The following is a 25,157-nucleotide window of genomic DNA, read 5'->3' on the forward strand; positions in this document are numbered from 1 at the left end:
TCCTTAACATCCTCATTCCTTTAGCCCACGACCTTTTTCTTCCAGTACCCTGGCATGAGATGCTGAGATCAGAAAAGTATCTTTTTAAGAAGGAAATATACTCTTGGATACAAATGTACAAAGGTCTCTTCTGCCATTTTGTGGGAGACATGACCTCTAGCCAAGAATGCTTTCACAACTTTCCCCTAAAGGCAAAGGGATTGACTTTTGATCGGTCTTGATTTGGGGATGAAGGGAAATTAAAGATTAGATGAACCAAGTTAACAACTTATCTACCATAAGCAGTGACAGCACAAGTATCAGGTCTTCGATAAATGGCCATAAATGTTCCATAGCACTGCCCCACTTCAAAAAGAACACATCCAAGAATATGACAGAAGACCATCTTGGGGACAACATTAGCATAGTCAAGAGATTAGGAAATGCTAATCATTGAACAAGGAAATAAATGCATTAAGGTTATTGAACCAAGGCATGTTACAGAAAAAAAAATGATAAAAAGATCTTAAGGAACATGTTATACAGGTTGACTTTTTAAATGTTTTTATTGATGTCTGGGTTTTTTACATCATCATATTTATCCCTACTATCCCTCCCCCTTCCCTCTGTGCTCCCCCTCCTAGAGAGCCATCCCACATAACAAATTATACTTTTTTTTAAAGAAAAAAAAAGACAAGGAAAAAAATCATCACAGGTTGACTTATATGATACTTATGATTGTTGTGAGAAGTTAGGTTACATGACTCTACACATACACAACCCAATATAAAATTTCATGGTTTATTTCATAGACTTAATAATAAGTAAAGTTTATATAGCACTTTAAGGTTTGCAAAGCACTTTAATGCTTGTCTCATTTGATCCACACAACAACCCTATGAGGTAGGTGCCTCATTATTAGCCCCATTTTACAGAAAGAGAAACTGAGGCTGAGAGAGTTGAAGTGACTTGCGAGGATCCGATCCCACAGCTAATAAGTGTCTGAGGTAAGATTCCACATCAGGTCTTCCTGGCTTGTCCAGTGCCCTATTCATGGGATAACTGGAAGAGACCTTAATAGTCATTTAACTAATACAACCCTCTCATTTTAGGGATGAGGCCAAAAAATTTAAATGATTTGCCTAAGATCGTAGAAATAAGTGACAAAATTTGACCCCTATCCCTGCTTTTTTCCAAGCTGCCTCCCCTCATTGGTCAAAGTAAAAAGAGTGGATCTAAATTGTGGGCTTATCCCTTGGTTTGTATTACTATGTAGTAAATTCTCTTTTTCCTTTCCCATGGCTGGAAATTTTTACACTAAATACAGGTCAATTATTGCTGCCTCTGAGCTAGCACAAGTCACATTAGATTTGACTGGCAATGCAGAACATCAAAGTTCTAGTAACTGACCTAAAGTTTGGAAATGGGGCTATGGCTATGCTCCAGTGCCAAGTCACCACCATACAAAGCCTCATTTCAAGGTAACTGGGCTATTCTGATGATTCCATGCACAGCAATTATTTGGGAATGTCCAGTGCATAACAGCTACTCCCTGTCAACTGATTAACAACAGGAAGCAAAAGAACAAACACACATTGCAAAATTTAAAGGCATGAAAATATGACTTTGAGGGCCCTCAAGTAGGTACTCCATGTGTTTACTTATCATGTCAAGGCAGCAGTTTAAATACAAAACCACATAAATGTATTCCTTTCCTTCCATCCGAGCTAAGTCTATATTCTAGACATATTTGGTGTTTACTTTTTTACAATATACTTTGAGTTTATCTCTCTCTTTGTAACTTTAGGAGTTACCATCTCCTACCTCCTAACAACAAAAGTAAAAGGAAACTTTGCTAAGTATGGTAGAACAAAAAGGAAACCTTTGATCTGAAAAATCTGAATTCATGCCAAAAAAGATGTGACCCTAAAAAAAACCCCAGGGGTAGCTAGGTGGCACAGTGAATAGAGCACTGGCCCTGGAGTCAAGAGGACCTGAGTTCAAATCTGGCCTCAGATACTTAACACAAAAACTAGCCATGTGACCTTGGGCAAGTCACAACCCCAATTGCCCTATCCCCTCCCCTCCAAAAAGCAAAAAACCCAGATTATAGCAGATCTTCTAAATGATTCTACATTAGAAATAGATAATATTTTTATCAATGGAAATGACACCAAAGATGATGAATTATCATCTACTTTGCAGTTGAAACCTAAGGGCCACTGGGCCCTTCCATCTGACTTGTACTTGAAACATTCTGTGTTGTCTTCTCCAGCTAGAATGTAAGCTTTTTGAGAGCAGGAATTATTTTGCTTTTCTACTTGTATCCCCAGACCTTAAATAGTACTTTGCACAAAGTAAGCACTTAATAAATGTGTTTTAATTCATTCATTTGCATCATTCATGTTAACTATTGATATATCTTGTCACATAACAAATTTATTTTTCAAAATGACTTCAAGACATAATTTAAATACAAATAAAGATTAAAAATGTATTAAAAGGATCAGGATAATATCCCTGGAGAACAAACGGTATTAAAATTCTGTTTAGTCTTCTCTTCTCATGACTAATAGTTTAAGTGAAGTCTTCAACTTTGATTGGGATATGAAAGAATTGTAATTTATATATTTCACACCAGAATGCCAGACTCAGAAAATATACATGCATGTGGAAGAGTTCCAATCAAGGCAGAATAGATTACTTCAAAAGTTAGCCACATGGATATAAGGTGAAATAAAATTGCTAATTCATTGTTACAATTTGCCCATGAATAACACTGACAACCATCAACACACTACCACAAAATCTGACTTGAGTAGATTAGTCTAGTGTGAAAGTAACCCTGGGTTTGCAAAGACTATCCTGGAGGAGAAAATCAAAGCAGCTTCAGATATGGTCATGAACTTAAGTCTGCTGTCCAAGAAACAACAACTCTGCTAAGCTCAGGGACACTCATCACCAGTAGGTTGGCAACTAGATAATGGCATTCTTTGGCTATGAAATTATGTCCCCATGAAACAAAGGAAAATTTTAAAAGGCACTTGGTTCTACATAGCCCTCTCCTTCTGCTGCCCCAATACAGTGGCAGAAAGTGGCTAAGAATCACAGTTTTTAGACTTTTTAAAGATTAATTTGATTACTGGTATTCTGAATGTAAAATTTTTGCCCAACAACTGTCATATTACTGCAAGAATCAAACCACATCAATATTGACCCTCTCTCTATGAATCCAGAAAAACATGAAAGTTGCAGATGAATAGAAGGATGTCTCACAGGCAAACAAATGAGCTGATCAAGTTGGCTTCACCACATGGACAAAAGTACCAGGAGACATAATTTTATGGAAAAACTTGCCTTTCAGTACTCATGATTAACAACAGTCAAAAGACCACCATGAAGACAATTGCAGCTTATATACAACTTAGATAATCTCTTGTAGAGAATAGATCTTGAAAAGATCCTCCCAACAAAGTCAGTATATATGCTTTGATCTTCAAAGGTTTCAATGTGAATGGAATGATGGAAAGTATACTGGAAAATATATTCAAGGATATAAATTGAAGAAAGCAAAAGTAGGAGAATAACTTTGATGATAAGAGTAGTCAGAGTTCTGCCTGCTATTTGTTGGCAGAAAGGTGGTGAACTACAGGTGTAGAACAAGGCATACATTTTCAGATGGCCAATGTGTTGATTAATTTTGTTTGACTTTACTTATTTGTTCCAAGAGGGTAGTACTGGGGAATGGGAATATCAGAGGGAAGAGATATTGATATAACAATGAAAAAAAAGGCCATAAGATAAAAAATTCAAAAAGTTAAAAAATGGTTCATTAAAAAAGAGACCAAAAGTTTATACATTATTCAGAAGTTTCAAATCTATTTATCATGAAAACTTTCTTACTGGATTTCTTCCAACAAGGAAGAGAGGTAGGCAGCATAGTACAATAGAGAGAGTTGGATTTAGAGATAGAGGACAGGAATTAAAATCCTAGCTCTGACCTTTATCACCTGTGTGACCCTGAATAAGTCACTTAAACTCTCTAGGGCCTCAGTTTCTTCCTCTGTAAAATGAGGAGTTTGGAGTATATGGCCTCTGAGATCCCTTCCAGACCTTAGTCTAGGATCCTAGACTCCTATGAATCTCTCACACATGTGTAAGGATCATAAAATATTACTTGATTAATGTAACCACAGTGCTAACTCTGTTCATCACTGACCTTCAGATTATTAATATCAAGTAAGGCATCAAATGTGAAAACATATGCTTGAAGAAGATATTCACTACTAACATGGATGATATCCTGCAAAATTCAAGTGAATTATAATTGGTAAGGTCCGCCAGATGTTCCTGTGGTGAACGATGTTCCTACAACTGTGGAAAATGCATCAAGTCCCAAAATATTAATGACCTCCTCCTCAAAGAGATCCATGGCTATTCAAAAGGGATGGGCCTAACAATCCATTCAGGAAAAAATCAAATGGAATACAAAAATGCCTATTTTCCAGACTATAACATACAGATGGGAATATTCTGTGAAGAATATTATATATTTATAATATCTATCTAGGACAGGGACTGCATACAGTCAATGAGCTGAAGATTGGAATTGATTAGGAAGAAGAATGAAGGCTGGAAAACTTCCCAGTGCTTTCAATTATCCCAAGCTACTTGCACAACACAAAAGGTCGTTTTAGATCAGGTTTTTTTCCCCTTTGATGCTATACAGTTACAAATCTTGAAACATCACCATTTCTGAATAACAAAGATTAAAAGGGTAATGAAGAGATACATGATGGGCATAAATAAACTGTACTATGTTCAGTAAAATGATCCATATGTAGTGACATAGGAATATCATCCTAGAATTAAATGTATACATCATACGGAAAAGTAAGTACCATATAGTGAAAATTAAGGATGCTTAAGCGGACAGACCAGAGACAGGCTTTCAGCACACTGAGAAATCCAATAGGGAGGATCTTTGGAGAAACACGCACAAAAATCAGACAGAATGAAAAGATATAGATGAGATGAAAACTATTCTAATGGAAAAAGTAATCACACAGATCAGATCAAGGATACTTTAGCTATTATCTTATCAAGATACTCTTAGGAGACATCCTGTTTTCCAGAGCTAAGATCCAGCAAGTAAGCTGTGACCAGAGCTTGGCATAACAACAGTCCTTTGCGCTTACGCTCTCAATGAACACTGCTGCAACTAAATCACAGAACTGATGGTCCCTGAGCTGGAGCAAGCACCAATAGGTCCAGACACAAAGCCCTGCTATGAAAGGTCTTTTTGTCCCTAGACAACCTTGACTCACTATTGCTGTTCTGTCTCACTAGTGTTGCTAACTGTACTGTTTGGCTCTTTATCTAGCCACAAGTATATAAAGGCTCAGCCACATTAAAGAGGGTCTCCCTACTAAGTGCAGGGCTCCACTACATGTGTCTAGATCCTCTCCTTGCCATTTCCCTCACTTTGAAATTAAACCTCTGTTTGATTCCTGACTCTCCTGTCTCTAGCCTGCTCAGTTTGGCTCTTGCCATCCACAGGTTAGAGGTTGGTTTGGTCCAGCTGACGATATCAACGAAAGCATTTTTTAAAAGAATGTTCTTAAATTAAGCTTTCATTGAGTTAAAGACCAGACTGTGGATAATGTCCATGAAACAATATGAAGAGAGTGGTGGGAGCTAAGTTTGGGTGAAAGAATGAAGTTTAGGAAGTTTTTTTTCCCCTAGTTTTCCCCTCTCAGGGAAGCAGTGTATTCCTAAATATAACTGCACAGATAGGCAGGATACTGCCAAATATCATATATCTCAATAAGTGAACTGATTTCTTGGAACATGACTTATAAGGGGTTTTTCAAAAAGCATAGCCCACTATGCATTTTCCAGTAGTCATGATGCATTAAACTGGGCCTTCCAGCATAGGGTAGCAAGGAACAAATTTGTGTCCTGTTATAAGTAATATACAAATCATTGTGTTAAACAGGCATTGGATTCCAGCACAGCAGCTCCCAGCATTTTAACTCTGGCTCTTTCCCAAAGTTTCCACTTTAATCCAAAGTTTAGGCATGCAGCAAATACATAAGGAAACTGCAATGCAAGTAAGGTCCAGGTAGAAAGGGAGGGAAGAGAGATTTATTTACTGAAAAAAAATGAGGCCATTTTGCCAATAGTTCTCTCTTCTCCCCTGTTCCTCAGCTCACATTACCCAGTTGCCTTCTACCACTATTTCCTTTTTCACCCCCACCTCATATTAAGAGGTGGCCCTTCTTGCCAAGGCAAATCTTTCTCCATGCACAAGTGATTCTATTCCAACCCATCTCCTCCCAGAAGATTACCCCCTCTATCATCCCCACTCTCTCCCTTATCTTTAACCTACCCATCTACGTGGTGCTTCCCTGCTACCTACAAACATCCTCATGTCTCACCCATACTCAAAATACCCTCACTTGATCCATCCATCCCTACTAACTCTTATCCTACATCTTCCTGCCTTTTGCTGCTAAATATTTTGAGAAGGCCATCTACAACAGGTGCCTCCACTTCCTTTCTTTTCACTCTCTTCTTAACTCTCTGCAGTCTGGCTTCTGACTTCATTGTCCAACCAAAACTAATCTCTCCAAATGTACTAAGGATCTCTTAATTGCCAGATCTCATGGCTTTTTCTCAATCCTCATCCTTCTTGACCTCTCTGCAGCCTTTGACACTCTTGATCATCTGCTTCTCCTTGATACTTTCTTCTCTCTAGTTTTTTGGGGACACTATTCTATCCTGGTTCTCCTCCTACTTATTCTGACTTTCCCTTCTCAGTGTCTCTTGTTGGATATTTATCCAACTAATCCTTCTAATCCCGGATGTCCCACAGGGCTGTCTTAGGCCTTCATTTCTCCCTCTATATAATTTCACTTGGGAATCTTATCAGCTCCCATTAATTCAATAATCTTTTCTATGCTGATGGTTATCAGATCTACTTATTCAACACTAACCTCTCTGCTGACTTCCAATCCTGAATCTCCAATTAATTATTAGACATCTCAAACCAGATATCCTATAGACAACTTAAATTCACCATGTCCAAAATGGAATTCATTGTCTTTCTGAAAAAAACTCTGCCCTGCCCCACCCCAAAAGTTTATTATTATCAAGTATACCACTACCCTCCTAGTCACTCAGATTGGAAACCTAGGTGTCATTGCTGACTCCCCACTCTCTCATCCCCCCACCTCTAATCTGTTGCCAAGGTCATTAATTTTACCTTTGAACATCTCTTAAATATACCCTTTTCTCTCCCCTGACACTGCCACCACCCTGGCTCCCATTAACCTTACATCTGGACTATTGTAATAGTGTGCTGGGTCAATCTGCCTTTCACAAGACTCTCCACTCAAGTCTCCATTCAGCTGCCAGAGGGATTTTCCTAAAACACCAAGTCAAACATCCCCATTGGGATGGATGACAATAAACTCCAGTGGGCCCCTATCACCTCTTGGATCAAATACAATATTCTCAGTTTGGCATTCAAAGTCCTCCATAATCTAGCCTCCTCCTACCTCAGTCTTCTTACACCTTACACCCAACTTCTCAGTGTATCAGTCCAGTGACACTACTGCCTTGCTATTCCACAGACAGGACACTCCACCTCTCAGCTCCAGGCATTTTCTCTAGCTGTCTCCCACACCTAGAATGCTCTCCTTCCTCAACTCTGTCTCTTGGCTTGCTTTAAGTTCCAGCTAAAATCATACCTTCTCTAAGAAGCCTTTTCTAATTCCCTTTAATTCCAGTGCCTTTCCTCAGTTGATTTTTCCAATTTATCCCCTATAAAGCTGACTTGTAGAGTTGTGTGCAGATTATTTCCCCATTAGACTATAAGCTTGAGAGAAGGGACTATCTTCTACTTGTCTCTGTATCCCTAGCACTTAGCACATTGCCTAGTTCATAGTCGATGCTTAATAAATGTTTGCTGACTGATTCATCTGGTTTTCTATCCTCCCTATCCCTGGCTCTCCTGCTTTGCAAAACAACGGAGAGTAACTAAAAGAGATTCCCTGCCCCAGTGCGCTAGCTAAAAGACAAAAACAAAAAAACAAACTCCTCCATTTTAAGTAAATCTTCCACATGAAAATCTAAACTTTGAAAGCAGATAAATTCGGTAGTGACTTTTTGTACTTCAAAGGTTTGTTGTTGGTCTTTTCTTTGCATCATAATTTAATGCTGCATATCTTTAAATAGTGAGCTCTTTGAGTGAATTTAAAACAGGATTCTACTTTTGGAAATTATGTTACATATGATTTTTCATAAACATATGAGCTACAAAAAATTTTACAACTCTGCTCTAAGTAAAGACTCTCCTAGATGATCACTTACTGCTTTTCTTAAAAACAGGAAGGTAAAAAAGCTACTTTGATAGTTACACACACAATTATTCAGTCGAGGAAACAGTGACTTCTTTTGCCTTAACTGATAGTGCACTGTTTACTCTTCTCAGTGTACTCTATGACATATTCTGGGTAAATCTGATGCTTTTCAAAGATCACAAATATGGTGGGATCCAATCTGTTATTGACACAGCTGTCGTAAAAGGTGTTCTGTGTACCCTGTCGCATTGGCGGCCGGACATATTTTGAATCTCCTTGAGTGAAAACTCCAACGAGAACTCGAGCCAGGAACATTATTTTGACATTGGTCTCAGACTCTGAATAATTGTGGGAATAACTTGCATCTCTTGCAAAGTAACTTCCTAGGAGTAAGAAAAAAAAAGCAAAAATGGGGATTAGAAAAGCATTGATTCCTGTAACCAAAGGAAAACCTGCCCCTTTCTACACTGAATTTACTATAACTTAGCTACAGATATTTTGCACACAAGTTATATTCAGAGGTAAATGTACATTCCTATGACAACTCAATATTTCAAAATGCTTAATATGAAAATGAATTCTCTGATCCACTCACCTAAAAGAAAACACATATTAGCTCCACTGGGGAGCCCTCTCTGGGTTCATGCAGCTAGGAGAGAATTCATTAGAACAGAGTGGCTTTGAGAGCACTGTTATACTCTGATATATACTGGATTTAGAGGACAATAAGGGTTCATAACCCATTTTTGACATTCCTGTTTGAGGTGCTTAACCGCTCAGGGTATCAAAGAATTCTCTAATACTTATCTATTGATTCATAGACTGAAGACATTGCATATGGAGCCTGACCAAGGCAGTGGACAAATGAACCAGAAACTCCCTAGTTTTGAAGTTTATGTCTCTCTCAGTGAAGTCTTTTGGGGGGCAGGTAGGTGGCAGAGTAGATAGAGCGCTAATCCTGGAGTCAGGAAGATCTGAGTTCAACTCTGACCTCTGATATTTACTAGCTATGTGACCCTAAACAAGTCACTTAACCCCATTTGCCTCAGTTTCCTAATTTATAAAATGAGCTTGAGAAGGAAATGGCAAACCACTTCAGTATCTTTGCCAAGAAAACTCCAAATGGGGTCATGAAGAGTCAGCCACAACTGAAAAACAACCAAACAGCAAGACTGCACATTAATGAAATCACATCTTCTTACTATATTGATACAAAGCAGGAAACTACAAAACTTGGTAAAAAGATTTATTTTTAAATGATTTCCTATATTTTCCTTCCTTCCTCTTCCTTGAAATATTTTATTCTATACATTTTCTGTTTTCCTCTTCGTTGCTTTTTATTTTTTCAGTTTTTATTTTTTCCTGCTGCCTACTATTCCCTCAGATATTCTTCTTTGTCCTCTCCAAACTATCCAATCTTTAGGATCCTATTCTCTAGTGCAATCCAAACCCCATAGAAATGAGGCAGCCAAGCAGAGGGAGCAGACAAAAGCATGGAAGCCAGCACCTGCTCTTCCTCACTCAATAAGCCCCTTCTTTCCTAGTAGGGCCCAATGCTGGGTCTGTCTTTGTATATCTATGGGTCATGTGTCTCTGGGAGACAGTGATGAGTGTTCAGTGTATGTACTTTGTCAATGAGTCTTAGTTTCAAAATTGGTGTGAAAGTCACTCCGAGTCCTTCTCTCTTTAACTTAGAGCTTGACCCTAAGTGATCTGAAGGTTTCTGATGCAGAGAAATAAAAATTAGCGTTATCAGAGAAACTGAAATGGAGATAACATAATAAAAATATTTGCTAGGCAGTCAAATGATGGATAATGATAATGATTCTACACCTTTCCATAATTATTAATAATACCGATTCTACTTCTCGAGAGCTAATTAAAGTAAAACCAGGAAAAAGCAGCAAAAAAGAAATGACTTGGGGAATTATCTTGGCATTAACAGAATGTTGAAAAAAAAGAAAAAAAGTACTGAGCTGTCAAGGATACAAAAAATGTCAATATACAAAGCAACATAAATTTACCACCCCCAACTCCACATCACTTCCTCCCTACATAAACCCATAAGAAATACAGCGACACCCACACTGAAAGGAGACAGTGACACACAAACCTTTGCCATAAACTGTTGCATGGGTCCCACAGATCCTCCAATCAAAGTTATGACTACAGATGTCATTCAAATGGATATATTTTGTTCCATGAAATAGATGTCGTTCATCCACATCCTTCCCTCCATTTACCTTTTTCATCTGGTCCTTCTGCCTAAGAGAAAAAAATGGGAGATTTTAATCACTGAAAATTATATTTCCTCTTACAAAAACTGAGACATTGGCAAGGTTTAAAATGACACATTCAGTTAATGGACTGGCCGGATTTCAAAATATAAATCTACTGCATGGTGTATTCTTGGGTAGATAGGCTCTAAAAAAAAAATCAGTAAGTCATTGTTATCATCATCATTATTATCATTATTACAATGAAATTTTCCTCAACAGTAAAATGGAAACAATAATAGCCTCTCCCTCCCAGCGTTATAAGGCTGTGAGAATCAAGTGAGATATTTTTAAGTCACTAAGCACAGTGCATGGAACATACCAAGTTCTATATAATACTAGCTATTATTACTATTATAGGAGGCATCATCATGACCCTAATAATGGTTCATTATAGTTAGATAGCATTCACAATTAACTAAGAGGTTTGATATCTAAGATATTCTTTGATTAATAAGATCTAAAACCTTAAACCGTATAGCAAAGTGCAAATAGAATAAAAAAGGAAAGAAGCATAATTGAGAATTCAGTTTATTGAACAAACAAACCACTTAGAAAATTCTCCTTTAACTTTTCACTTAATAAGGTAAGGGGATTTATTAAGTAACTGACTTTTCAGAGTAGAGGGGTTATCAGTGTTTTAATAAAATCTTTCCACTATCAGGTTTAACTGGCTCTGATTCATCACTCCTACTGCCACTTCTTTGGCCTTGGGCCATACTGTCCCTGGCAGCAGGCCATTTCCATTTCCCATGATAATAGGGGTTGTAAGCAAAGTGCACTGAATGGAGAATGAAGAATGAAGAAGAATGAGAGCAGGCAGTGGGGACTACATGAAACATGGGACAATTGTTTCTTCTGACAGAAAGAACAAAGGGCTAAATTACAAGACACCAAAGTCCCTTGAAGCTATTTTTGTATTTTTATCCCCAACATGTAGCATGATACCTTGCACATAATTTAATTAATTTTTAAGTAAAGCATTTCACTTCATTTTAATTAAATCATTTAATTAATGTTTCTTGTATTGTATTGGCAATCCTTACATCTGGTAGATCTATAATTTGAAAGTATGTGTATATATTATCAATAATCCAAATGAACACAAATAGGCATGTCTCTGGTTCAGATGTTCTCAGTCCAAGTTAAAGAGCCCTGTGGTAGAAGGAGGAGCTTTCAGAAATCCTATTCACAGCTTAGCACAAATAGCCCCAGAGAATCTCTTTAATAGCCACACAAAACTCTATGGGATTAGTGAGTCAGATGTTACACTTCCATTTTGAAAGTGAGGAAACTGAGGCCCACAGTAGTTTAATAATTTGACAAAGAGAAAGTGTGTCAGAGGCAGGATGAAAACAGAAGTCTTCCATTTGTAGCTCAAAGTTCTTTCCACTGTACTAAGCAGCTTGTATAATACATCTGAAGAGACAGTAATAAAAACTCCATGAACAGCTTTATTACTTGTATTCTTATACTCTTATTTTTATTACTTGGATTCTTGACTAAAATCTACTAAGTTTGCCTGAGTCAAAGTGACGCAGAAAAAAATCAGAGAATAATAGGAAATGGCAACGAACCATTGGAAGACTTGCCAAAGGGCCAAATTTTGAATCCTTTGGATACGTTGAATGACGAAACCTGTCATTGTCTTTTCAAATTGACTCTTGACATCATTGAATTCTTTAGAGGTTTCATTGAGCGCCACGAGCTATGTGGTGAAAAGGCACAGGCATACAGAGGTATCATTAAAATTGTACATTGGTAAGGAAACAAAACTATCACTCTTTGCAGATGATATGATGGTATACTTAGAGTATTCTAGAGAATCAACTAAAAAGCTAGTCGGAATAGTTACAATTTTAGCAAAATTGCAGGATATAAATAAACCCACATAAATTATCAGCCTTTTTTATATTACCAACAACGTCCAGCAGCAAGAGATAGAAAGAGAAATTCAGCTTAAAATAACTATAAACAATATAAAACACTTGAGAGTCTACCTGCCAAAACAAACCCACTTACAAAATACTTTTCACACAAATAAAGTCAGATCTAAACAACTGGAAAAATAGTAATTGTGGGTAGGGCCAAAACAATATAATAAAAATGACAATTCTATTTAAATTAATTTACTTATTCATTGCTATACCAATCAAATTACCAAAACAAAGCTAGAAAAAAATGACAAAATAAATCTGGAAGAACAAAAAGTCAAGAACATCAAGGGAACTGATGAAAAAAAAGTGAAGGAATCTTTACAACCTGACTAATGATTAATGTGAAAATATTTGTAGATCCTATATTCGCATGCATGCCCCCATGATGGGCATAAGGGGGACAGGAGAGGGAGTAGGAGAAAATTTGAAACTCAAGGGAATTTAAATAAACAAAAAAAGTGAAAGAAGATGTCCTAGCCATACCAGATCTCAAACTACATTATGAAGCAGTAATCATCAAAACAATCTGGTACTGGCTAAGAAATAGAGGGGTAGGGGCAGCTAGGTGGCACAGTGAATAGAGCACTGGCCCTGGAGTCAGGAGGACCTGAGTTCAAATCTGATCTCAGATACTTCACACATTAGCTGTGTGACGTTGGGCAAGTCACTTAACCCCAACTGCTCTTTCTGCCCTCCAAAGAGCAAAAAAAAAAAGTTTAAGAGGGAGGCAAGATGGCGCAGTGAATAGAGCACCAGCCCTGGAGTCAGGAGGACCTGAGTTCAAATCTGGCCTCAGACACTTAACACTTACTAGCTGTATGACCTTGGGCAAGTCACTTATCCCCAATTGCCCTCCAAAAAGAAAAAAAATAGAGTGAGAGATCAACGGAATAGATTAGGTAGAAACACACGATAGTAAATAAACACAGTAATCTAGTGTTTGATAAACCCAAAGATACAAGCTTTTGGGATAAGAATTCATTATTTGATTAAAAAAAATGCTGGGAAAAATGGAAAACAGCATGACAGAAACTAGTTATAGACCAACATCTTACAACATAAACCAAGATAAGGTCAAAGTGGGTATGTGATTTATACATAAAGGGCAACACCTTTAAGCAAATTAATGAAGCACAGAATAGTTTACTTATCAGATCTATGGATAAGAGAAGAATTCACGATCAGACAAGAGATAAAGAGCACTGTGAGATGTAAAATGACTAATTTTAACTACATTAAGTTAAAAAGCTTTTGCACAAACAAAATCAATGCAACAAAAACTAGAAAGAAAGCAGAAAGCTGGAGGAAAATTTTTATAGTGTCTGATAAAGGCACCATTTCTCAAATATACAGAGAACTGAGTCAAATGTATGAGTACAAGTCATTTCCCAATTGATAAATGGTCAAAGGTTATGAATGGGCAGTTTTCAGATGAAGAAATCAAAGCTATCTATAGTCATATGAAAAAATGCTCTGAACACTATCAGAGAAAAGCAAATGAAACAAACCCACATCTATCAGATTGGTTAATATGACAGAAAATGAAAATAACAAATATTGGAGGGGATGTGGGAAAACTGCCCTTCTGCCTGCCTGTTGTGGTGCTGCTGCTCCTGAACCACAATCCCAGTCAGTCCCAACCCCAGTATCCACAGACCTCTCTTTCTGTCTCTCTAAGATTCTCTGCACTAGAAAAATGACTCACTGTGACTTTTTCTTGACTTCCCTGATCAGAATTCTGTCTTTTTGTGAATGATATGAAGGGGCTAAGGCAAAACTGTTAACTCTGCCATCTTGACTTGAACTCCCTCAAAATATGCATATCAGATCTTTTGTTGTTGTAAAGAACTAGAATCCAATGGGGGATACCCATCAATTGAGGAATGACTGAACAAATTATGGTATAGGAATATAATGGAATATTACAGTGCAATAAAAAATGATGGAGACCCAGGAAGATTTGTCTGAACAAATGTAGAGTGAGATAAGCAGAACCAGAACAATTTATACATTAACAACACTGTAAAGACAAACAATTTTAAAGACTTAAGAATTCTGATCGATGCCATAATCAGCCACAATTCTAGAGGACTCATGTGAAATGTGCTACCAACTACAGACAGAGAGGCAATGGACTTACGGTGATTGAGACATGAGACAGATAGAAAGATGGTCAGACAGACACAGATGTGATCAAGCTCTGGAATTTATACTGTCTGAATAGTTTTTCAAGGTTTTTGATTTTCTTTTTTCTTTTTTGGAGGGAGGGAGAAGGAGTGAAGGAAAAGAAAGTGGGTTTTCTATAATTTTTGAGAATTACTTAAATTAAAATTTAAAACTCAAATGCTTGTGGAACTGAATGTTATAAACTAAAAATAAATAAATTTTTAAAAAATTAGTTAAATGTTTATAAAAGAAATTGACTGATATATTTTTAAAGTATACCACAGTTTAGCCAAAAGCCAAGTAACTGTAAATTATGAATCAGTAGATTCTGAATTAAAGAGGTTTTGCTGGAGTTTTATTTTTAAATGTATCAGTAACAGAGTGAAACAAACAGAACCAAAAGTACAATGATGTAAACTTCACTAAAAGGAATAGAAACTCTAAGTAACTGAAAAGCCAATGAAGGTCCTAGAACAGATAATGAAACATACCTACATCCTCACTGTGAGAGGTGGGGTAACACTACAGCAGAACGTTATATACATTGTGAGTAATAGTCACTATGTTAGTTGCCGTAAATGGATGTTTGCTTAATTGCTGTTGCTCTTGTAACATGGCAGGGTTCAATCTGGAGGTAGGAGGTGTTATTTTCTGCTTTCTAGAAATGTTTGTGATAACAAAAGGCATCAAGAGAAGAATTTTTTAAAATATCTTTTTATAAACAAAAACTTTGAAAATCGGTCATAATAATTACAAATGAGCAATTGGTTTTAGACTAGGCCCTTATGGATAAGTGTTTCCACATTACTCTCAAATATCAGCAAAATTATTTTTTCCATGAGGAAGGAAAACAGTAAAGGAAAATACATCAAAGAGTCGAAAAGTAAATACCTTATAGCCAACATCTGGCACAGCTGATTTGTCCCAGGAGGGAGGGATAGCAAAAGTGAAAGCACCTTGCCGGTTCCCTTCTCCTTGGTTACTGAAAACAAAAAGAAAGAAATCAATCAATCAATTTTATTTCAGTTCATGTTGTCCATTCTACCAGTTAAGAGTACCAAGCACCACTCTTCCTTAGGAAGGACAGTCCCCTGAAACTTCTGAGAATCACTGTCCTTTTGTTCAGTTAGGTAGGGTTCCCTTCATATTTGCAACTGAATATATTGATTAGTACTGTGAGCACATAGCAGCTAAAGGAATTTGAGAAGATCCTTTTGTCTGATACCAAAGAAAAGTTACAACTCCCAGAGGAGAAAGAAGAAAAAAAAAATGGAGGTGAGCAAGAAGAATTTGAGAACCTGTGCAAAATAGTGAAAGAAATTCTGTTATGATAAGACAGTTGAGAAAGTGACAATCTCCAGTTGTTTTTTTGCCTTTGCCCTGCGGCACTGAAGGCAAAGACATTGAGAGACAACTACCCAATGGCTAAGAAGCTAACCCGGAGTTCACTGAACACCCTCCCATTGTGGAGACTCTCTTGCAAAAGGCTGAGGCTAGCAAGAATAACAAAGATGACTTGGTAGTGCTGCTTTTTAAGAAATACCTCTTCCGGGCCGCTAGGTGGCACAGTGAGTAAAGAGCCGGCCCCAGAGTCAGGAGGACCTGAGTTCGGAACCAGCCTTAACAGACACTTAACACACACACAAAAAAACTAGCCATGTAACCTTGGGCAAGTTACTTAACCCCAATTGCCCTCCAAAAAGGCAAAAAAAAAAAAATACCTCTCTTCTTTGGCTTCTTCTCCCTTGAGGATCTCCAGACACCCTCAGAGTTTGTTACATGATTGAGTCAGGTCTTGGTATTGAATAAAATGAAGTCACAGAAGAGTCCAAAGCTATTATTCCTTTTTTTTTTTAAACTTAATTTAATTTTTTGCTTTTTGGAGGGCAATTGGGGTTAAGTGACTTGCCCAAGATCACACAGCTAGTGAGTGTTAAGTGTCTGAGGCCGGATTTGAACTCAGGTCCTCCTGACTTCAGGGCCAGTGCTCTATTCACTGTGCTACCACCTAGCTGCCCCGCAAAGCTATTATTCCTAATGTAATACCCTGACTTGAAGCAGATGAAGATGTATCTTGAGGGCATGAAGCTGATGGATTAGAGCCAGGAGTGGGGAGCCTGCAGCCTAGAGGCCACATGTGGGCCTCTAGGTCCTCCCTTTGACTGAATCCAAACTTTACAGAACAAATTCCCTTAATAAAAGGATTTGTTCTGTAAAACTTGGACTCAATCAAAAAGCAACACTCAAGGACCTAGAAGACTATGTATGGCCTTGAGGCCCTGGTTAGGGCTTTATCTCCCAAAGTAGCAGTATTGGCCATGTCTTGCCTAGGGTCCATCTGCCACTGTCTCTTTTTTTTTTTCTATTTTCCAGTGTAGAGGGCAAAGTCAAAGGCTCCTCTATTCCCTCTCACTGGACTTGGGAAGTAGAATCTCCTGTACTGTGGGCTTTCTTTTTTTTTTTTTTGTAAATTAAAGGGGCAGCTAGGTAACACAATGGATAGAGCACCAGCCCTGGAGTCAGGAGGCCCTGAGTTCAAATATGGTCTCAGACACTGATCCTGGATAAGTCATTTAACCCCAATTGCCTCCAAAAATAAAATTAAAATAGGTGGGGGATGAGAATGCAGTTTTTACACTGATAGAAAAAAAAAATCCAACTCAATAACAACAACTTGCAATAAAATAATTACATAGCACCTATTTCATGAATGGGGCAGGGGAACTGGGGGGTGGGGGAAACAACATCATAGAACATGTTTAAAGAAAGGAAGTTTTGTTATTTTTTAAGTTCAGCAAGTCCTGATTTTTCAATATTACGGGTAAGAATCAAAGATATTATGTTAAAAAAAAGTTCTTAAGAATAGAAATTGATTTACTCAGTTTACCAAAAGAAAATTCAAGAATTGGGGCACTGGCCTGGAGTCAGGAGGTCCAGAGTTCAGTTCTGGCCTCAGACACTTAACACCCACACACCCACCCACCCACTGCGCACCCACACACACACATACACACACACACACACACAAACTAGCCATGTAACCTTGGGCAAGTTACTTGACCCCAAACTGCCCTACAAAAGAAAAAAAAAATTCAAGAATTGAAAAGAAACTCAAGGATGCCTAAATCTCCATTGCATAACAGATATACTAAAGAGGCCTCAGGGGAGGAGAGGGTTTATTTTTATGTACTTATGCAACAAATCTAAACAAAGAGTAAACAGGGTTTTGCCTTATTTCAGGTGTTCTGCTTAGGTCCTTGGAATTTAATCCTCTAGCTTTCAGAAGTCACTGGGTGAGACCACTTCACAGTGGAGTAGGAAGAAATGTATATACTCGGGATAATAAATTGGAAGATTCTTGTCATCTCATGCCCCAGAACAAAATGATACCTCCCTGGGTATCAGACAAATTGAAACTAGAATCATAGAAAGGTTGTTAGACCTAGAAAGAGCTCACACCTTGTCGTTTTAGAGATCACCTTGCATATCTTTTCTGAAACTGTGTAACACACACCCTGAGAATTTACTGTAGCAGTCCATGGAGTCCTTCATAGTATAGAGTTTTGAAGAAGAACCAACATATAAAGAAAATTGTTGTCTCCATAGAAACAATTTGCACTAGAGTTAATGCAGAGAACCAGCTAGGTACTGTGTTTCCCCGATAATAAGACCTATCCCGAAAATAAGCCCTCCCCATTACTGTGTAAGATTCCTCTAAAATAAGCCCTCCCCCGAAAATAAGCCCTATTGAGATTGCTACTGTAGTGAAGGTGATCCCCTGCGCTACACGCTACATTACGGTACCCTCTGTATGCACTGTCCCCCCCCTTCCCCCCCACCGCGTGAAATGCACGCCACGCTCCGAGCTGCATCCAATCAGAGCTGCAGCAGTGAGCGCGTCATCCTGTTTGTCCCCAGTGATTTGCTTATTGCATAAAGGTACATTTTTTTGTTCACATTTACCCGTTTATTAAAATAAGCCCTCCCCTGAAAATAAGCCCTCTGGTGTTTTTCTGTCCAAAAATTAATAAGACAGTGTCTTATTATCGGGGAAACACGGTATCGAAGCAGCTAGGTGAAACAACATATAAGAGTTTTTCCATATGGAGTCAGGAATGCCTGAGTTCAAATCCTGCCTTAGACAAAATAATCAATAAAATAATTGTCTATGGGTCTTAGGATACATGTAAAATAACCAACATTCATTCATATTCTTTTTTTTTTCTTTTTGAAGGGGGGAAGGCAGGGCAATTGGTGTTAAGTGACTTGCCCAAGGGTCACATGGCTAGTAAGTGTTAAGTGTCTGAGGCCAAATTTGAACTCAAGTCCTCCTGACTCCAAGGCCAGTGTTCTATTCACAGTGCCACCCAGTCACTCATATTCATATTCTTAGAAGATTTTGAAGGGGATTTTGAGGGGGAATGTAACTATGTCTTTGCACCAAAACCCACTGTGAATGATTAGATGCATCTAGGAAGTATGAAGCAACAAGTAAGCAAAATGTTAATAACTAAAATTCTAACAATAAAATAAACACCCATGAGTCTAATTCATGCATCAAAAAGCTAATAAAAATAGATGATAAATACCTGGATTTGTTGTACTTTATCCTGACCCTAAGTTATAAAATTTAAAAAACATGGCTCTGCCATTTCAGTAAAACTATAAACACATTTTATACACAAAATTACTTATTTTTAAACAAAACAATCAAATTTTTAACACAAAAATATAATTAACTCAAAGAAATCTTGCTTTTTCCAATCCCCAAATATTTGATTTTGCTAAGTAACTGGGAAAATGAAATGGTTCTGAAGTACCCTGCAGGGCAGACCATTCCACTGCCTAGGAATTGGGATCATCTAGGTCTTATCTGTACTTTGTCCATTATAAAACCTTGAATAATTCAATTCACTTGTCTAGTTATGTTTCCTTATCTGGAAAAAAAAAAAGTGAGGAAACTGAACAGATGCTCTCTAAGGTCTCTTATGGTTCCAACATTTCTTGATTCTAAGAAAGACTTGGTAAATCAAGGTCCCCAGAGACAGTAATTATGAAATAACTGAATGGAAACAAGTATGAAAGAGGTGGGCTTTGCCACCATGATTCTTCTTAAAGCTTTTTTCCCATTCTGATCCTTCCGACTGTGATATTAACCAAACATGCTATTAGTACACAAGTTTATGCTAAAGAACCAAATGGAAGAGACAAAAAAATTATTACAATGATATATTATGTTATAATAATGACCATGTTAAATAATAGAATATTATTGTAGAATACAGATAAATAGAGATAAATCTGGGAATCATGACCCAATTCAGTAACCAGCCTACTAGGCCACCATATTGAAACCATACTCTCAGAATTCCTTCCCCAATCCACTGAGAGCCACCTGAGTGGTTTCAGGGACCATCTCCCAGTACTTGGGTCAAAGACAATTATTTCTCTTTGCCCAGAATGTGCTTTACACAAATGATCTATTTTCACCCACCAGTGATGCTGTAGTGATTTATAAGTCACAGAACATTAGAGCTAAAAGGGACCTTGGAGATACTTAATCATTGAGAAGGATATGTCAGAAGATGACATAATCCCAAGTTAGATGTCACAGCCTTAGGATCACAGATTTAGAGCTGGAAGGAACCTTGAGGTCATCTAGTCCAACCTCATTTTACAGCTGAGGAAACTGTAGGCCTGAGGAATTTTAAGAGCTTGTCCAAGGTCAGACAATGAGTTGGTGGCAGAATTAGGTCTAGAATATAGGATTCCTGGCTCCTGATCCTTCAGTACCCTTTCCAATATACCATACTGAAAGCCTTCTTTGTTCACACAATTAAATGAGGCTATGGGACCCTAAACCACCTAGGGAAAAGAATGAGAAACATACTGTATTATTGGTCTGTGAATGAGAATGCAAAACAATCCATTCACCAATGTCATTGCAGAAAAGGAGATGGAAAAAACAGGGGCAGCTAGTTGGCACAGTGAACAGAACACTGGCCCTTGGATCAGGAGTACCTGAGTACAAATCCAGCCTCAGACACTTAACACAAAACTAGCCGTGTAACCTTGGGCAAGTCACTTAACCCCAATTTCCCTGCCTTCCCCCCTCCAAAAAGCAGAAAGAAAAGGAGAGGTTTTTTATTTATATCATCTATTATGTGCCAGGCACTGTGCTAAACATTACACAACTATTATCTCATTTGATCTTCACAGTAATCCTGGGAGGTAGGTGATATTATTATCCATGTTACAGCTGAGAAAACTGATACAGAAGAGGCAGAGATTACATGATTTACCCAGGGTCACACAACTAGTGTGTTACTTATCTAGTGATACTTATCTGCGGCTGAATTTGAATTCAGGTCTTCCGAAATCCAAACCCAATCCCTCTATCCATTATGCCACCTAGCTGCCTCTAGCTACAGAGATTTTTTAGGGGGCTGTATCTCACATCCGTTCCTACCTTCTAGCTACAGAGATTTTTTAGGGGGGCAGTATCTCATCTCACATCCGTTCCTACCTGCAAGCATCTTGAAGCAGCATCATAAGCACTCACCGTTTCCGTATTTTGTCCACATCTTCAGGGGATACAAATTTTGGCCTCCGGCATACTTTTCTTTTTGTTTGGCATATCAAATTTCTCTGAACCATTTCTTGAAAGAGAGATTAGAGACAGGTTTTCAGTGATCAGAAGTAAAATACTTACGTGTTAAAATTACACACACACGAAATGCCAAGGGACTCAGTTATCCTGAGAGTCATTTCATCTGTGGTGTCAGAAAGGGTTAATGGAGGCATCATTCCCTCCATTTCTGGACCTTCTGACTGCACCAACTAAGCTATGCCCTTAGGTTGCTTCAGAAGCAGCCAGAATAAATAAAAGTGGCATTTATAATGCTTTTAAGGTTAATACGGTGATAAGAGTACCAAGTATTGACTGCTGAGGACCCAGGGAGTCTCACTCAAAAACAGCCAACAACCAAGATACCTTGCAGCAGCACACAAGTGGAATCATGAGAATTACTTCCTGTACCCCAATGTCATGAAGAGTTCAAATTGCAAATCCAGGCTCAGTTTATCACATCTGGCTCCTCCCTCCTAAAGGAGGGGATCTCCCACAGCTAACCTGTGATGAAATCAGAAACTGGCAGAGCTGGGACAGGTGTGCATAAAGCCGAAATCATCATTCTACTCTTCAATTTTGTCTGCTAGCAAAACTGTTTTGGCCTTACTTTAAGGTTTGTAAAGGGTGATAATGATAATGCTAAGCATTATAATAATAGCTAACATTTAGATAGCACTTACTATGTCAGGCTTTAAAATACATGATTATCTTACTAAGTCCTTACAACAACTATATAAAACACATACTACATACCAAGGGTATTATTATTCCCAGATTCAAATGTTAGATACCTTATCCAAGGTCATACAAATGATAAATGCTAAGAGGCAGACTTTGAACCTAGATTTTCCTGACTCAAAGTTCAGAATTCATTCTACTATGACCCACTGCCTTTACTGAACCTAATTCCCTCATACTCAATGTTTCAGACCATCCTGCCTTTGCCCCTTCACTTTCTTCCCTTATTCAGGAAGCTATAAGGATAGAACTTTTAAATTCTTTTAATATTTGTGATATTGCCTTCCATTTGAATATGGGTACAGCATTCAATCCAATAAAATGTCTTTCTTTCTTTGCTTCTTAATACCAGGGTGTGGATAGTTCTTCAACCGTCAGCTATGGCATTAAATTCTACCACTCTTTAGTTAAGCAGGAAAGCATAAGTATTATACCTTTAAAGTTGATTTCATAGAACTGATGTCCCGCTTGAAAGTCTACGGTGGCATATGAATCAGCAAGGAATACTGTTTCTATATCTACAGATGTTACCGAAGAAGTAGGATGATTTTCACCCTAAAATAAAAGAAATTTCGAGAAGGTTGAAAAAAATGAATACATGGAGATAAGATGTGGAATATCCTTCCATTTTTAGCTCTGGATAAAATATGGACCACTTTTTATGACCTTAATTGGGAAACACAGGTAATTCAACTTTGTAAAAATAAAATTAAAAAATCAGTTAGTGCAGTATGATGGCAATGACTAGACAAAGACACTACCAATTGTTGGTAAAAAACAAACAAACAAACAATAAATTGTGGGAAAGGAGGAACACTAGGAGTGTTAAACAGGGAAGGAGTAAGTACTCTTGAAATCCACCTCCTTGAAACCAATTCGGTGGACCTGGATCATCTCATTTTTTTAAAAATCCCTTTATTTTATAAGCCAAGCTAACTACTGGTTTTATTTTTTAGTTACATTTTATTTTCAGTTCTTATTTCTCTCCCTCCCATTTCCCTCCCCCCACACATTGAGAAAACAAGAAAAACAAAACCCATTTTAAATATATATAGTCATGTAAAACAAATTCCTGTATTACTATGTAAGGAAGAAAGAAAAGAAGGAAGAGAAGGAAGGAAGGAAGGAAGGAAGGAAGGAAGGAAGGAAGGAAGGAAGGAAGGAAGGAAGGAAGGAAAAAATAATTCATTCTGCAATCACAGTCCATCAGTCCTCTATCTTGGAGGTGCTTAACCTGTTTCCTCTCGAGTCCTTTGGAATTGTAGCTGATTATTATGTTGATCAGAATTACTTGGGTTTTCACAGTTGATTATTTTTACAATATTGCTGATACTATATAAATTGTTCCCTTAGCTCTACTCACTTCACTTTGCATCTCTGTTCATACAAGTCTTTCCAGATTTTTCTGAAACTATACCCTTCATCATTTCTTACAACACAATAGTATTCCATCATATTCATATACTATAATTTGTCCAGTCATTCTCCAATTGATGTCAGTTTCCAATTCTTTGCTACCACAGAAAGAGCTGCTATGTATATTTTTGTACATATAGGATCTTTTCCATTTTATTTTATTCCTTTGGAGTATAGGTCTAATAAAAGTATTGCTGGGTCTAAGGATATGCAGAGTTTAATACCTTTTTGGGCACAGAATGGTTGAACTAGTCTGTAGCTCTACCTTTAAATACCTGTTTGCCCACTTCCCCTATAGCATGTCATTTTCCTTTCTTGTCATCTTAGCCAATCTGAGTTGTTTTAATCTGCATCTTTCTAATTATTAGAGATTTGTGGCATTTTTTCACATATCTATTGATAGCTTTGATTTCTTCCTTTTAAAACTGTCTCTTCAATAGCAGCTCTTTTTGTTGTGGCAAAGAATTGGAAATTAAGGGGGTGCCCATCAATTGAGGAATGGCTGAACAAGTTGTGGTATATGCATGTAATGGAATACTATTGTGCTAAAAGAAACGAGGAGCAGATGGACTTCATATTTACCTGGAGAGGCTTATACGACCTTATGTTGAGTGAGAAGAGTAGAGGCAGGAGAAATTTGTACACAATTACAGATACAACATATGTGTGACGACCAACTTTGATAGACTGGACTCTTCTCAGCAATTCATGGCTATAAGTCAACCCCAAAAGTCTCATGATGGAGAGAGATGTCTACATCCAGAGAAAGAACTGAGTTTGAATCCAGATTGAAGCAAACTACCTGATCTTTTTCTTTTTCTTCTTTGGTTTGGTTTCTTCTTTGCCATTGTTCATTCCATCTGATATAATCCTTCTTTATTATCTGACTAATGTCTAACGTGAAAGTATTTGCAGATACTATACTTGATTGTATGCCGCCATGGGGCGGGGAGGAGAGAGGGAGAGAAAATTTGAAACTCAAGGAATTGTGGAAATGAATCTTGTAAACTAAAAGTAAACAAATTAATTTTAAAAAACTACCTCTTCATCTTTTTGACCATTTATCAGTTGAGGAATGGCTCTTATTCTTGTAAATTTGACTCTAGAAATTTTAGAAATCAGGCCTTTATCAGAGAAACTTGCTGCAAAGATTTTTTTCTCCCCATTTCCTGCTTTTCTTCAAATTTGACTAGCATTGGTTTTATTTATGCAAAACTTTTTCAATTTTAAATAATAAAAACTGTCCTGTGAACTGTTCCTGTGAACCTCTCTATCTTTTATTTCATCATGAACTCTTCCCTCATCCCCAGATCTGACGGGTAATTTCTGCCATGTTCCACTAATTTGCTTATGATGTCCAAATCATGTACCCATTTTGAACTTATCTTGGAATATGGTGTGAGATATCAGTCTATACCAATTTCTGCCAGACTGCTTTCCAGTTTTCCCATCAGTTTTTATTGAATAGAGAGTTCTCAAATCAATAGCCAGAATCTTTGAGATTATCAAACACTAGATTACTCAATTCATTTGTTTTTGTATAGCTAATCTCTTTCACTGATCAACTTCTTTATTTCTTATCCAATATCAAACTGTTTTGCTGATTACACTTTTGTAGCATATCATTTGAGATATGGCACTGCTAGGT

The 25,157-nt window shown here is 37.6% G+C and overlaps 1 protein-coding gene across 3 annotated transcripts in view; it reads right to left on the minus strand.

Moving 5' to 3' along the window:
- Positions 1 to 517: 517 nt before the first annotated feature.
- ZC3HAV1L (zinc finger CCCH-type containing, antiviral 1 like) overlaps positions 518 to 25,157 on the minus strand; it is an 80,772-nt gene continuing 56,132 nt past the window's right edge. For all 3 annotated transcript variants that reach the window (XM_069087319.1, XM_069087318.1, XM_069087320.1), the window contains 6 exons: positions 22,528 to 22,648; positions 21,287 to 21,383; positions 15,616 to 15,706; positions 12,199 to 12,329; positions 10,459 to 10,610; positions 518 to 8,728 (listed from right to left, as the gene is read on the minus strand). In XM_069087319.1, the coding sequence (XP_068943420.1) occupies positions 8,445 to 8,728; positions 10,459 to 10,610; positions 12,199 to 12,329; positions 15,616 to 15,706; positions 21,287 to 21,383; positions 22,528 to 22,648 (876 nt within the window). In that variant the 3' untranslated portion in view covers positions 518 to 8,444. The remainder of the gene's footprint in view (positions 8,729 to 10,458; positions 10,611 to 12,198; positions 12,330 to 15,615; positions 15,707 to 21,286; positions 21,384 to 22,527; positions 22,649 to 25,157) is intronic.

This window comes from Petaurus breviceps, unplaced genomic scaffold, assembly GCF_028583685.1.
Source record: "Petaurus breviceps papuanus isolate PSGF00001 unplaced genomic scaffold, PetGlider_PUasm1.0 181, whole genome shotgun sequence".
Taxonomy (NCBI): domain Eukaryota; kingdom Metazoa; phylum Chordata; class Mammalia; order Diprotodontia; family Petauridae; genus Petaurus; species Petaurus breviceps.